General features: G+C 43.1%; 1 protein-coding gene across 2 annotated transcripts in view; it reads right to left on the minus strand.

Moving 5' to 3' along the window:
* The window catches only part of PIK3R1 (phosphoinositide-3-kinase regulatory subunit 1), an 86,470-nt gene extending 72,451 nt beyond the window's left edge, over window positions 1–14,019 (minus strand). For both annotated transcript variants that reach the window (XM_019746040.2, XM_019746039.2), the window contains exons 1-2: window positions 13,882–14,019; window positions 2,928–3,644 (exon numbers count right to left, since the gene is read on the minus strand). In XM_019746040.2, coding sequence (XP_019601599.2) covers window positions 2,928–3,261 — 334 coding nt within the window. In that variant the 5' untranslated portion in view covers window positions 3,262–3,644; window positions 13,882–14,019. The remainder of the gene's footprint in view (window positions 1–2,927; window positions 3,645–13,881) is intronic.
* Between the last annotated feature and the right edge of the window lie 555 nt (window positions 14,020–14,574).

The following is a 14,574-nucleotide window of genomic DNA, read 5'->3' on the forward strand; positions in this document are numbered from 1 at the left end:
ATTCCAATAAATACAAGATTACCCAATACCCAAATTTAATCCAAACTATAGTCTAGGGCTTTGTAAGAAGACTGTACATAAAATGCATTGGTGGAAGGTACATCTTCCTGAGAGGAGCTATCAATCAGATTTTCAAATGAGTTTTTTGGCTCTCTTTCCCCCCAAACGTTAAAGGTCACAGCTTTATTTCCAGGAACATACGAGGAAAGCAGAAAAATGGGTTCTATTGTATAAGGAGGAATGCCTCAAACAGAATCTACTTTTGGTCAGAGTCTAATGACAACTTTATTTGAAAACAAAACAGAGAGAGAGAAGGTCGCAAGAGCAGGGTATGGGGTGCACATGCCTAGCAGGAAGGCGGGTCCGAGCACCCACTGCCCCCTGCCCATGATAGGCTTAGGCCAACTGTCCACAGGGCACTATCTCAACAAGAGACCTGCATATAGTCCTTAGACCTCAGGGGTAACCTTCTGAATAAAATAAAGGCAGTCAAACATGAAAAACAGGAGCCTCCTGTTACCATTTTGGTTGACCTCCCTGTTCATAACTACCTTGATGGCTTATTTCAAACCTTTAGACATTCATGGATTTTTTTTTTTTAACCTGAAATGATTAAGGAGAATTAAAGAATTTGGACCCTCTAAAACACAAAGAAACAAACAAACAAAAAAATAGGGTAAGTCACGTGGGGGGAATAAAAGGGGGAAAAGGGCTAAAGAATTCAATTACGGTAAGAAAAGAACTAGCCTTTCTCGCCTTCACACACTTTGCCACTGCAAAAGCCTTTCAAATAAATACACACTTAGGCAAAAGAAATCGGAGTCCCATAGGTTCCAACACATAAATCTGTCCTTACAACTACTTTCCATATCAATTTGACATGTAACTAGAAGGAGCTATTGCATTCTCATTTCATAGGAATGGTATTTAAATAAGAATACAAGATTAACATGTCTAGAAAATCTAATATTTAGTACTACGTTCCCCAACACTGCCTTTTCAACCTTTCAATTATTCCTAACTTCTCATTCATATTCACAGCCATTCTTCCTAATACTTTAATGCATATTACCACAGGTCTCTTTCTTAAAATCTGCTAAAATTTTTCATTTTACTCTACCTTTCTATGATTAAAAAGTAAAATAGAAAAGCTGTTAAAAAGTTAAATTCTTACATTACATGAAAGATTATAAAAGAGTTTAGGACCTAAAAAGAGAAAATCATTTTTCTTTTAAGGAAAGACTTGCTTTTTTTGTATACTATATCCAAATAAAGTTATACCTGCCAGTAGCTATCCAATGCAATTTTGTTTAGAAATTATTTTTACAAAATCTTTTTGTCACTAATCTTAAGAACATACCCCTTTTCCACCTTTTAAATAATCTTCTCTAATAAAACTCAAATATTTTCATGATTCTGCAATCTTTTGTATTCTGGGATAAATTAAATCATTTTTCCTTTTGAATTAGCCTACTTCTAAGGACATGTTTCTAACCTAAAAACAAAAAATCAAATTAAAAATATGTAGTTTCGCAGAAAATTTAAATTATGCATATAAATTCCATCTGCCAAATGAAACTATGCAAGAAACACAATGGTTAACAAAATAACATATATGTGAGGGTCAAGATTTTGATTCACCTGCCAAAAAACAATTAAAATTTGCTTTTGAACTGTACAGTAAAACATTATTTGGACATTATTATAAAGTGTATGAAACAAGTATCTCTTTTGGGTCGGGTGAGAGAGGAAAAAGCAGTTCCCTTCAGGCATTCTTAGTAAATTCTTTGACTTTTACAAAATATTCTCAATCTTATTACTACTGCACACGAAAAGGCAGCTATTTATCCTTACATTCCGCTTCTTTGTTCTCATTACCTCTTTCATTTTTCCTAGAATAAGCCAACACTAAACAAGGCATAGTAGTATCAGAGTCTCTTCCAAAAATACATTGTAATGCCAGTCAGTTCTCCTCAACACATAACCATTGCCGTTTACTCCACCCATTTTAAACATGCCTTTCCATACCTTTCTCAATCTCTCAGGGGGGAAAATAAAAAAAAAAGATTACACAAAGGAAAAAAAAATGCTTGAAATTTACTAGTGAGGAAATGAATTGACAAAGCTGATAACAGCAAAGCTGAGTAAAAGGCTGGTCTCTGTTTGAAACTGAACAGAAAAAAAAATACCTTAAATAAACAGCTGTGCACAAAACTCAAGTGTGGACCATCTCCAATAAACAATGAGTGGTTTTTGAATCAAGGTGGTTTCCATTTAAGAAAAGTGTTCAGTTGATTTTTTATTTTTCTCATGAAGGCCAAGCACACTATAGGCATGAATACTACAAATGACATTGCCCATGAAGGAAGAGAACTCCCTCTACATCTGTACTAAGGACAGGACTGGGTTTCAGCTGCAGCCACAGTGTTCCTGGAGAGGAAACCAAGAGGCAGACACCGGGTTATACAAACAATGGTTTCTTCTCCACTGAGCTCTGTGGCCATTTTATTACTCTCTACATTTTTCCATACAAACCATATTAGTGTTAAATATACTTATATGAGACTTACCCTCTACTTTCCCAAAATGATTATTTAGATATGTAACACCAATTACAAGAATCAGGATGCAATAAGTATTTAATTCAATGACAACTATAACAGTCGTGTTTAAAGATACTCACTAAACAGGTTCTCAGATACCATCTCTCTATTTTATAACAACCTCCACCCACAAACACAAATTTCTAGCTGTATAATGACCAAGCTTTTATGCACCATATATAAATTCAGGTAAAGTTGCCGAAACAACTTGCCCAGACTATTTCAGCGTAATCCAAACCTAAAACTTTTCCTTAAAAAAAAAAAAAAAAAAAAAAGGCAGGGCGCGGGGAGGGAGTTATGAAGCAATCACTTATCAATACTAACCTTGTTGGTCACTTTCTGCTTCAGTTTTCGAAGAACCTGGTGCAACAGGAAGGGGTCGAGGTGGCCGGGGCTTTGGGGTGGGAGGTGAGATTTTTTTCCTTCCAATATATTCTACGTAAGTTCCTGGAAAGTCCCCTCTCTCCCCTGTGGTTTCATTATAGCCATTTAACCAGCCAATTTCTTCAGGCTTGGCTTCCTGTCCATCATTGAATCCAAGAGCTACTAAGGACCCTTTATTCACAGTCAATATGTCACCCAAGTGCAGGTCAATATCTTCTTCTCGTTCCTTTTTATAATCATAGAGTGCTCTGTACTGGTACCCCTCGGCACTCATGTTTGCAAACCTGTGACCATGCAACAGATGAGTCTGATAACACACTGCAGTTGAATTTTACGTCGCTCTGGAAAGTGAACTCAGAGAGTGTATTAAGATCCCTAATATGTGTCCAGCAGAGGACAAAGAACAACTCTCCAAAGGTTTAAGAGGAGAGGTGATTGGCCATTGGCTGTCCATCTGTCCTCCATCAATGGTGTGACTGAAGAGGGCTCGACTTCCTCTGCAGACCACAGTCTTCCCACTGGCTTCCTTTTCAGCAACTTGTCAACACTCTGACTCCACGCTGACTCTCACAGCGAGGCCCAATCCTTTCAGACACTCTTGTCACACTGTCCATCTGTCGTCTGATTTGACTGCTGCACTCCACACACAAGCTTCACCTAGCAAAGGAAAAGCAAGACTTATGAATGATCATCACACTTTGCCATCTGTGTGAATTTGAATTTCTACTTTCATTCAACAAGTACTTAATTTGGCAGACATGCACGGGCCAGCGTGCTATTGCTGGACATGATATACACAACACAGATTAGTGAGGCAGTCCCTGCCTTCTAAGAACACTAGGTGGGCGTGGGAGGGGTGCTGGCATGTGGCAATGTCTCAGAGACAAGACGGGTACACAGGGCTGGTACACAGTAACACTGGGAAAGTGCCAGAGGACAGCAGAGACCAAACGCAATGAAGTTCAAATGAGGGAGAGACAACATCTGACTGCAGGAATCTGAAAACAGAATGGAACGTATGGCATGACGTTAGGTACAGATGTGACTAAGCAAGTATATTCCAGGAAGAAGAACAGGGAGGCCAATGCATGTGGAGCAAAAGAGGGAGCATTGGCTCCAGGTTAGAAAGATGGGTAGGGGTTGTATAACATCACACATGCGTGTGTCGAGTTTGTGAGTCACTCAGACTACAACAGGGAACAACTGAGAAAGCTGGGAGAAAGGGGAGTGATAGGATCAGAGCTGCACTTGAAGACTATCAATGTAATCATGGTGCGTAGAAAGACTGGTGTAGGAACAGACGGGGTGAAGAACACTGTCAAGGGTGTATTGCAGTGGTCTGCACAAGCGACCATGAGAGCATAAATCAAGGTGGTAGCAGAAGCTATGGAAAGGGCAGGACTGAAGCAGGCAACACTGCACGGGAAGCATGTGTGGGATGTGGCGATGCTTGAATATGGGTTGAGCTAGAGAACGAGGAGAAAAGGGTGCCTGATGCTGCGTTAACAAGAAGAATTTAGCGACCAATAGGAGGCCAAAGGGAAGGCAGGAGGCCTGCGGGACTTGAGGTGACAGACTTGAGGTGATGCTGGTCATGCAAATGCAAACATGCTGGTGGGTGGTTGAAAACCTGGTCTCTGATTCAGGAGGAGGAACAAACACATTAGAGATTTGGTAATGAGCTGCAAATAAGGCAAGGCTGAACTCAAAGGAATGGAGGAACTCATAAGGAAAAAGATTACAGTTAAAAAAAAAAAATGACCCAAGGATCAAACATTGAGGCTCAATGAATGCAACCGAGAACAGGAAAGTCAAGATTTGGAGACAATGCAGTGTCCTGGAAACAAAGGATAAGAGGATTCAGACAGGAAAAGGTCATTCTGAAAACTAAATCCTGCAGAGGCCTCCAGACAGGGGAAACTGAAGCAAGGCTGCGACATTTGGGGCTTTGTCCGTCACCGAATCATTACTGACTTATGGAAGCAGACTCCAGTCTAGTAATATTGAGGACAGTAACTAGAATTTAAGGAGTTAAGGAGCTGAAGAGCAGTAGAGACGGTTGCTGTAGATTACTCGATGATGGTAGCTTAGTGGAGGGAAAAATGGGAAACGAAACTTGTTTTTTTTTGATCCTCTAAATTAGAGAGTAAGTTAGCACGTAGACTGCTGATAGAACAGTGTGCACACTTTGCACTCCATTCCTCAACGGTTATCTTTATTATAAAGAGTAAAAGCAGCCTAAAGGTTTCAGTTAAGCTGGCTGAACAATAAAGCAATAAAAACAATAGCCACACAATTTCAGTGTGCTATATCAAAGGGAGCTTGTAAAAGTTTTACAGCGTGAACACTTTAGAAGTATAATATTATAGGCACTCTTCAATGTAAGCATGTTAAGAAGCAAATCTAATCACAGATTAATTGTTATGCTGGCATTCAGAAGTGCAAAGTATTCAACTTTACATGGTGAAAGCCTCTTAGCTGTAATACAATAACACTCTTAGGAGAGTTACATATTAAAAGAAGCAAAAACAAACACTGGAAATTTTTGTGTAGCAAGGATATTAATTTGGGTTAGTATTCTGCTTTGCATTTTCAGTTGTCAGAGAAAAAAATTAAAGCAACCATCGGTGTGTATGAGAAAAATAAACTATATTATGTTTGAAGACAGCCTCGCCTTTTGCTAGATCCAGAATCCAATTAAATACTCACTGCATAAATTCACACAAAAATGTAGAACTGGCACATCTCATTTTCAGTACTAATGTACTCTGTACAAATGAGACACAGAACTCTAAAGAACATGAAAATTTACATATCCCTAAATGCCTGGAAACCAGGCAATATGCCTAAGAATAATTTAATTCCTCCAAATCTGCCTTGAAATTTTTGTTAGCTTTTCCTGGCAATGTATGTCTTTTCTGGAAAAAAAAAAATCCTCAACCAGTAAACTGGTTGGTCTTTCCTTCAGCTGCTGCCTGGAGCTTCCTCTATTTCAGCAACCCAGTGGGCCAGTTGGGTGAGATTCTAAACAGAATGGGGTGTACAATGATTCTCTCTCTCTCCCCACCCTTCCTCCCTCCCCATCTTACAGAACCCTCGGCAACCACCAAGCCCCTGCTCATCGCATACCTTTGCAGCTATGCATGTTCCTCCTCAGTGGACGCTGTACTAAGACAAGGCTCCATGTCTGGGTATCTGGGTAAGGTATTACAAACCTGAAAACTGCTATGTTGGCCTAAGGCTATTTGTGCAAAGAGAAAACTAAACCTGAGGAACCTGATGGCTTTCTGAAGGGTAGACTCTAGACTAGCAATCTCGGCCATATGTGCCTGTGACCTGTATGTTTCTACAAATTCCCCACTCCTTCACCATTTGTAAGAAGAACCTTACTTTCTGTGTAAGAATCCTGTGCAGAACTCGGGGACTCCATCTGATAAAAAGAACCCCAGATCTTTCATAGCTCTAGGATCGGAAGTAGAACACACTATTCCTGTCTTCTGCAACTCCACAATCAAGGCCAGGAAAATCCATCAAAACAATTCAAGGTCGGCCACGCTTCAGTGCCAATTAAGTGGTTGGAGAGCTATGGAGTCAGACAAGCGGGAGAGCTGACTAGTTATTTGGGAGGCAATTGGATGGTGTCCTATGGTGAGGTACACAGAGTCCCTGGCGAAGGAGAAGAGGCAGGCACCTCTACCCTACTGCACACTTTCTCCTGATTGCCAGGCCCAGTTCCATGGCTGCCATTGTTGTCATGGTCATCACAGCGTCACCTGATAATTACTGGAAGCTGTATGTGTACTAACCAATCCTCTGCCTCCTCCTCCTTATCTAATATGGGGAGCTATGTTCAATCATCACCATCTAACATTTGCTGGGAGCTAAATGTATATTAACACATTCAATACTGAAGACTGTCACGAGGCAGGTATTATCAATAATTCTCACTTTATATAGGAGGAAACTGAGGTGCAGAGAGCTTAGTATCCTTGGCTGTGATAACACTCAGTAATCAAGAGGTGGAACCAAGATTCAGAGCCAGGCAGTCTGATTCCAGAGTCACCCCTTTTGACACCGCTAGAACCTATGGCCCAAACTCAAATTGCCTCGATGCCCAAGGACAGCCCAGATATGTCCACGGGGTCTGCAATGCAGAATCCTGGCCCACAGACTCTGACCTCTTAGATTAACCTTGAACGTCTGCTTTTCACTCTCTGCAACAGCAGCCTTCCTGATAGTGTCTCTGGCTCTTTCACAAACACACCTACACAAAAAGAAGCCATTATAACCTGGCAGCAGTTCCGTCCCAGTCCACGACCCAGCATTTTAGACCATGCACATTTTCTTCCAAAGAGACTTCATTAAAATGCATCCTTGCCAAAGAAGTCCATAAACTAGTGAATAAAAGAATACTGGGCACATCACTTCTGGAAGGCTGAGCGCTTCTGGAATCCTGCCCATTTCTGTTCTATGAGCGTAAGCTTTTGCCACCTGTATCCCTCTCCTTATCTATGCCCCCTGTGGTTATCCCAGGCTCCTCACTACACAATTTCTAAAACTCAGCTCCTCCTTAGAGGGATATGTGAAGTATCAATCCACAGTCACATCTAGAGAACTGACAAGTTCTCTTTTCTCTCATCCTCAAATTCTCAGCAGGAATGCAGAAGATTCACCAGCCTGAGGCATTGGCAGTGTCTGTGTAACCCTCCTGAAATCAATGGATCCCAAACTATCCAGATCGCCAGGCTATAAGTTGCCCAGATTCACAAGGTTTCGCCCCCAATCTCTTTGGCTAAATACACCTGTCCATTGAGTTATTTCCACCCAGGGCCAACATAAAATTATTCACAAAGTAACGGTTTTTATATGTGGGTAATATCTGCCACCCATAATTTAATGTTTTCAAATAACTTAGATGGTTTTATGATACCTAGGCTCCAAGCTAGTGTAGATGTAAAGTTACTGTCACAAAAAGTATAAAGGAATCCTATGAACAAATAACAAATTAACTTACTGTTATACAACATCATAAGCAACAGTTCAAATTTCCTTAAAGGGAATGATTTTGCTCTAGTCTTTCAATCCTTTTAAAGACTGCCTGCAATACCATTAATCAGAAGTGTATTTCCTCTTTCTGCTAAGATACTGTGCAATTCTCATTCTGTTCCTCAAAATAGGTGTTTCTGATGCCTGACAAGAAGCCACCATAACTTCTTAATGTACAACTGCTTGAAAGGAAAATTTCAATTTAACCCTCTAACCTGCAGGCATTTTGGCAAAGAACCAAACAAAATTCTTTGAAAAGTCCTCTGACTTTGTTGGCGTACTCATTCGCCTTTTACAAAGAACAAGGATTTAGCAAACTTGGTGGCAGGCAGGGATAAAGGATATTTTTAAATCACTTTAAATAAATCAAGAATATATCCTGATCATATGATTCTATCCTATGATAAAATTAGCAGTTTGGCATAGGGTCCCGGCACAAAATGGGTTTTCAATCCAGCTGTGAAGGTTATGGAGGGGTTCCTGGGCCCCCAAACCACATCTTTCTACATTCCATCTCTCTATCCTCAGTGTGCTAGCTCTGAGTCCCCACCTAAATTCAGTCTTTAGAAAACAAAAATCATTATTTAAAAAATCTTTTCACTTTTCAAATATGCTGTCCTGGAAATAATGAAAACCAAATCGAACAAAAGTTAAAATGTCCTAGTAAACAATGAATTTCAACTTAAAACGATGGGTTCAGGATAAATTGTATGGTACATGAATTTTATCTCAAGTAAAGCAAAATAAAAATGATGGGATCAGATTAATCCCAAAGTCAGTCATCAAATACTTCCATTCATTTTCTTTTTTTAACTTGTTTATCCATATAGTTTCTTTATTAGTTTCAGGTGTACAAAGCAACATCATAGTTAGATATTTACACCCCTCACGAAGTGATAACCCCAACTCCCTCAAGCTACTCCCCTCTGGCATGTTATATAACTGTTACAATACCACAGACTCCCTTCCTTATGCTATACTCTACCTTCCGTGACTACATATATATATAATTTTCAAACCAACCAGAATGTGCTGCCAGCTGGCTGCCATGCTCGGGGCTGAGTCTGTACTGTGGGGAAGCAGGGTGTCTAGGCCATCACCCCCGCATGGGGGTGGGGTGGGGGGACAGGACAAGTCCAGGTGAAACGATAAGGAAGCAGGGCTCTCCAAAAAGCGAAGTGATGGAATGGCACCTGAGCACTGCAGGAAGGGCAGAGGAGAGAGAGACCCAGGTCCAGCTGGCAGCAGCTGTTAGGCTCAGAGGTCACCCCCAGGAGACAAGGAGAAAGGATGGCAGGATGCTCTCACTCAGGCTTCCTATTCTATCGCTCAGAAACATACCCTACCACCCAGAAAACGCCATCGAGCTGCCCATTCTTGTTCTCTGCATCATCACCAAAAGGAGGCCCTGAGGAGGTTTCTCTGGAATGAAAGTACGGAAGTAGATAATCTAAAATCCTTCCCCTTGTTAAAAAACAATGCTATTTTGTAAAATGCTTAAGGTTACTAAGCACTGAGCTTCAGACTCCAGCAGCTGTTCTCATCAACGCCTAGATTTTTAACCTTGGGCAAGTTACTTACACCTCTGTGTGGCACACTTTTAGCATCTTTGAGACAGATACAAAAAGCAAATCTCCAGCTCATAAGGTTATTATGAGGATTAAATGAAATTGCATAGATAAAGCACTGAGCTCCATGCTTGATAATTAAAGCTGAATATAATTAACTGCAACTTACTATGGGCCAGGCACAGTTCTCAGAGTTTTGCATATATCAACTCATTTAATCCTTACAACCACCCTAGGTATAATTATTATCCCCGTTTCACAGATGAGAAAACAAGCAGAGAAGTTAAATAATTTGCCTGAAGTTACATAGCTAGTAACTGCAGTATTACTAGTACTATTGTTACTACTACTATTATTAGTATTGAACGCACTTATGATCATTTATACAATTCATATTTAAAATAGGAACATTTGCCAGGAATTTTCTTTTGCATTGCCTCTAAATGTTGCTGTTCTAAATGAATCCTGAAACTAGCCAAAATAAAAATCTCTGCTGTCTCCTCAACTCCTTTTCAGAATAAATGCAGACTTTGACTATCTGGTTCTCTCCTACCTGAGGTAGGTAGAAGGTAGCTCTACAGAGGTCAGGACAAAGTAGACCCAGGAGGGGTCGGGGTATGTGAGAGTGTGATGTCCGGCAGGAGGTAGAGTTAGGAGGCAACTCCTCAGCCACAGGGTTTGGTCGCTGCTCCCTAGTTGCCCTCAAAGGGGAAATGCAATCCTCCTGGGACTAAAGGCAGCTGCATACTCAAGTTAAACCCCAGGGCTCCTGGGGCAGAGCTCTTGAGTCTGCACCACTGGGGGTCCAGTGAGGAAGGCAAGGGGCAAAGGGCATGGCACAAGGGCCCACGCACCTTGTTTTAGTAACTCACTCTGCCCACTAGTGGAGTCTCTTACCTGTCGACACTCCTATGACTTAAATAATCTTCAGGGTGATCATTTACCTGAACACTATTTTGACTACAGGTTCCTGTGGGTATGTATTTGATTTACTTTAAGGAAAACGATTCTGGGAGGATAAAAATCTCCAAAGATGTTTTTATAGTAGGATTTTTTGTTTAAGTAAAATCTACATACTACACTCATTCCCCCCTTTCCAAAAAACCCCAAAATAACAAAAAGCTAACATAAGCCAAACAGACAAGTTTATGAGTAACTACATAGTCTACTTTTTCAGCTCATTTGGTATAATGGACATTAATTGGCTCTTAATTGCCACTCTTCTAGGCGAGTAATTCCAATATGAATGTTGGCAAAATCACGGCAAGTAATCTTTTTAGGAGATGTAGGGGCAGGAGACAACGAAAAAAGCAATAAATAATATGAATATTTAAAAAATTAATTACAAGTGTTTGGTTAAAAAGTGTCATATAATTTACATAATGCTTTTTAAGGTAAAAACTAAATTAATAATCACTTCCTTCCATCGATAATAACTTTCCTGCCTTCTGAGGGTTTCACTGAGATGCCCCATACCCGTGCCTTTACTGGGAAATCCCTGTGCCCTCCAAAAGAGGGAGATCTGTGGGGAGCCTGTCTCATATGTACAATATACTGAAGAAAACACTTCCCATTTTCTTCTGTATTGTGTATGCCACCTCAGCTGTGACAGCATTAAAAGCAAAACCCCAAATGCAAACATCATCTCAGCTTTCTATATCCTACCTGACCATAAAATGATATTTTTAACTCTGTTCATTTACCATCTCTTTATTCAATAAAACACATTTTGAGAATTACAAAATGCAAACACAATAAAGGTTGAACTAGAATTGTTCCTGTTTTAATGAGCATGTGGACAATCTTTCAGAGCGGACGCCATTCAAGAATACTCCCCTAAACTACCTAAGACAAAAAGAAAATTTCAACTGACATACTAACCTAAAAGTTACAAGGCATTCATGGAAAAATTTAATTAAAGGTATGGCCAACATTTTTAACAACACCAAATTTGAGTAAGTAAAGTAGGTTTACATTCAAGACATAAAACTCTTCTAAAATCAGCCATTGATATTCCCAGCAGACAGATGGGTACTACCATCACCACTGTCAATAACGAAAATATGTATTACCTATAACTTACTGTATCACTTGTTTCCCAAAATTAATCTATGCTGCGGAGATTTCCTGATCTTAATAAATTTAAATTTCAAGAAATAGCTAAAGAAAAATGTAATTAATCAATGGGAAGTGAAATGCTTTTTCACATTGGCTATCAGCATCACAGACGTGAAAAGACACAGTGATATCCTCATTTTACAAAAGCAGATAAAACAGCAGATAACAGTGTATACATTGCAGAGTTCTGTTATGCAACTGACAAGAACAGGTCCCAAATCAAGATGAAAGTTAAAAAGCAAATACACACGACACTTTGAAAACTAGTATCAGACACATCAAACATTCTTCCAAACATAAAAATCTATACATTTCTATGGAAAAGGTATGACTCTCGAACACCTACCTGCAACTGACATATAAAAGCTAGAGGTCAGCAGTGACATAACCCACCCAACACTTCTGCAAAGCAGACAACCTCCTTTATCGGCCTTTCCAGTTTAAACCTTGATTCTGTACCAAACACACCTGCCCAAAGTTTTGAGGGGAGCCCCCCCAAAAATCACTCTTAAGAGTATTTTCTTTGCAATGACCAAAACATTTGCTTTCCAAAGTTGAAGTAACTTTTGTTCCTAAGAAAACTATAATCTACTGCTTTTAAACTGTTTATGTTTCAAGAACAGTGTAATCTGTCAAAAAATTACAGCTAGGGGGGATGCTTTCTATTTTCTTTTTCAACAATAAAAGATGCTTGTGGCCTTCTGTTGCAGAAGTCACCAAATTCCCAATAATTTACACCTTGAAGATCCATTACTCTGATAGCCTGCCTCAGAAATGAACCTGTCCACCACTCCAACCTTTTCTAGCGTCTTCAAAGTTGCCATAACGCAACACAAACTAATGAAACATTACAATACAATTCCACATAAAGCCTGGGTCAGTAAGTGTTGTGAATGTCCCGCCTAACAACTAAAACTTGAACCTCAGCACACTGAAATGACAACCTCATGCTACATTCACAACCCGGAACTACTCGCACTGACCGGCAATGAGGAAAAGAACAAGAAAACAAAAAAACAAAAAACCTATCGCTTCTAAAGTCATAAAACCCCCCAATAAGAGTAAACCATACTCTGATACCAAAGGCACTGCAGCTCCACCAGGACTTAACGGTGGAAGTGAGATCTTTCCAATACAAACAGCGCCCAGAGAAGCATAAGAATTACCCTCAATTCAGCTCACACACGTTCTGCATTCAACATGTTAACAGCCATTGCGCTCACAATCCTTACATTTCAGGCTCGAATTCTGGTTATCAAAGTACATTTCTGGACTTAAGTGGTTGGCCTGAGCTTTTCTGTTCCCTTTGTCTTGTGATCTTCGGGGCAGTTTCTGCCCTTCGGAAGTGAGTGTTAGAGCTATGGTTTCCAGACAATTCCCCCACGATATTTTAGCTCGGGCTTGCACGCTCTCTTCCTCTCCCTAGCCGGCTCCATATTGCTGGGCAAGTGCCTCCAGTCTAGCCCTGCGTTACAAAAAGCTGGATTTCCGGGCTGTTCCAAGACCCCATTAAACATGCCTTCAACAACCTGCCCAGGCCTGGCCGGCACTAAACGCAGAGTTACAGCCTCAGCGACCAGCCGCCCCGAGGCGCACTTCCCCCACCCCGGAAGAGGAGGGAGGCAAACTTCGGAGGGCGGGGGTTGGGGGTGAGCTCTGGGGACCACCGCTGCCCCGCCCGCCCAGGCTAGGGCCGAAGCAGCGACCCTGGTTGCAGCTGGAGGGCGCGGAGGAAAGCATCTTTCCGCTAACGCAAAAGCAACGGTCAGTACACTCTCCTCTGGTGAAGGGCCCCGGGACACTGCACCAAGGCGACAGTGGGGACCCTCAGAAGTGTGCGGTGACGGAGGGGTGGGGGGAAGCCCGAGATCGCCTGCAACTCCGGGGACTGATGCGCCCGGCGGCGCGCAGAACCAGCTCGGAAGAGGACCGGGGAAACGGGAGCCAAGAGGTGGCCGGGAGCACGCAGGGCGCTAGCCGCGAGCGGGGCCCCCGGCTGCCCCGCGGGCCGGAGGTGCTAGCGGCGGGGAGGACTGGCGCCCAGCCGCTTTCCCCGGCCCGGCTCGGCTGTTGGTGACAGGAAGAGAGCGGCGATAGCCGCACGCGCACGCACTGCCTCCCCCTCCCGAGCTCACGCACCCGGTCCCGCTGCCGCCGCCTACCTCCCCGGTCGGCCGGTTTCCTTCTTCTCCCGGTCCGGACTGCAGCGGCGGCCTCCTCCACGCAAGGCTCCGACGCACCTCTGACCCACCCGCCGTTCCCGATCCCAGTTCGCTGTCTCCAACCAGCTCGCTCGCCCGCCAGCCTCTCGCCGCAGCCACCTCTTCCTCCAACTCCGCTCCAGCTGCTCGCGACTCCTCTCCTGGCGCCTGCAGCTCCAGCGCCCGGAGCCGGCGCGGTCTTCGGTTCGGCCCCGCGCGCCCCGCCCCTGAGCTCACGCCAACCAGCGCCCGCGTCTCCGCCCCTCTCCGCTGGCGCCGCGCCCTCCGCCGCTGCCACTCTCATTGCCGGCCTCCCAACCGGTGGCCAGGGGGGCGGAGCTCCGGCTCTGCAGACCCTTCCTGTCACCCCGCTCGCCTTCCGCTCCCGCCGCAGGGAAGCCCTGGGCGGTCCGGCCGCGCGCTACCTCCGCTGTGGAGCGCTCTGGCTCTGCGCTCTGCGGGACGGCGACTGCTGCCCGTTCCGCCCGCTGCCGAGCCGGCTGCTGGGCGTCTCCGGGACCAGAGGCGGCAGGGCTGGGGGAGGTCGAGGACAAGTTCAGACTTAGTTAGAGGCTGCGTCTCTAATCTGAGCCTCTTGAAACAAACCCCAGCCTCTTTCGAGCCCCCCGCGCCCGCGGCAGAGTGACTGGGGCG

Source organism: Rhinolophus sinicus, linkage group LG03, assembly GCF_036562045.2.
Source record: "Rhinolophus sinicus isolate RSC01 linkage group LG03, ASM3656204v1, whole genome shotgun sequence".
Classification (NCBI taxonomy): Eukaryota; Metazoa; Chordata; class Mammalia; order Chiroptera; family Rhinolophidae; genus Rhinolophus; species Rhinolophus sinicus.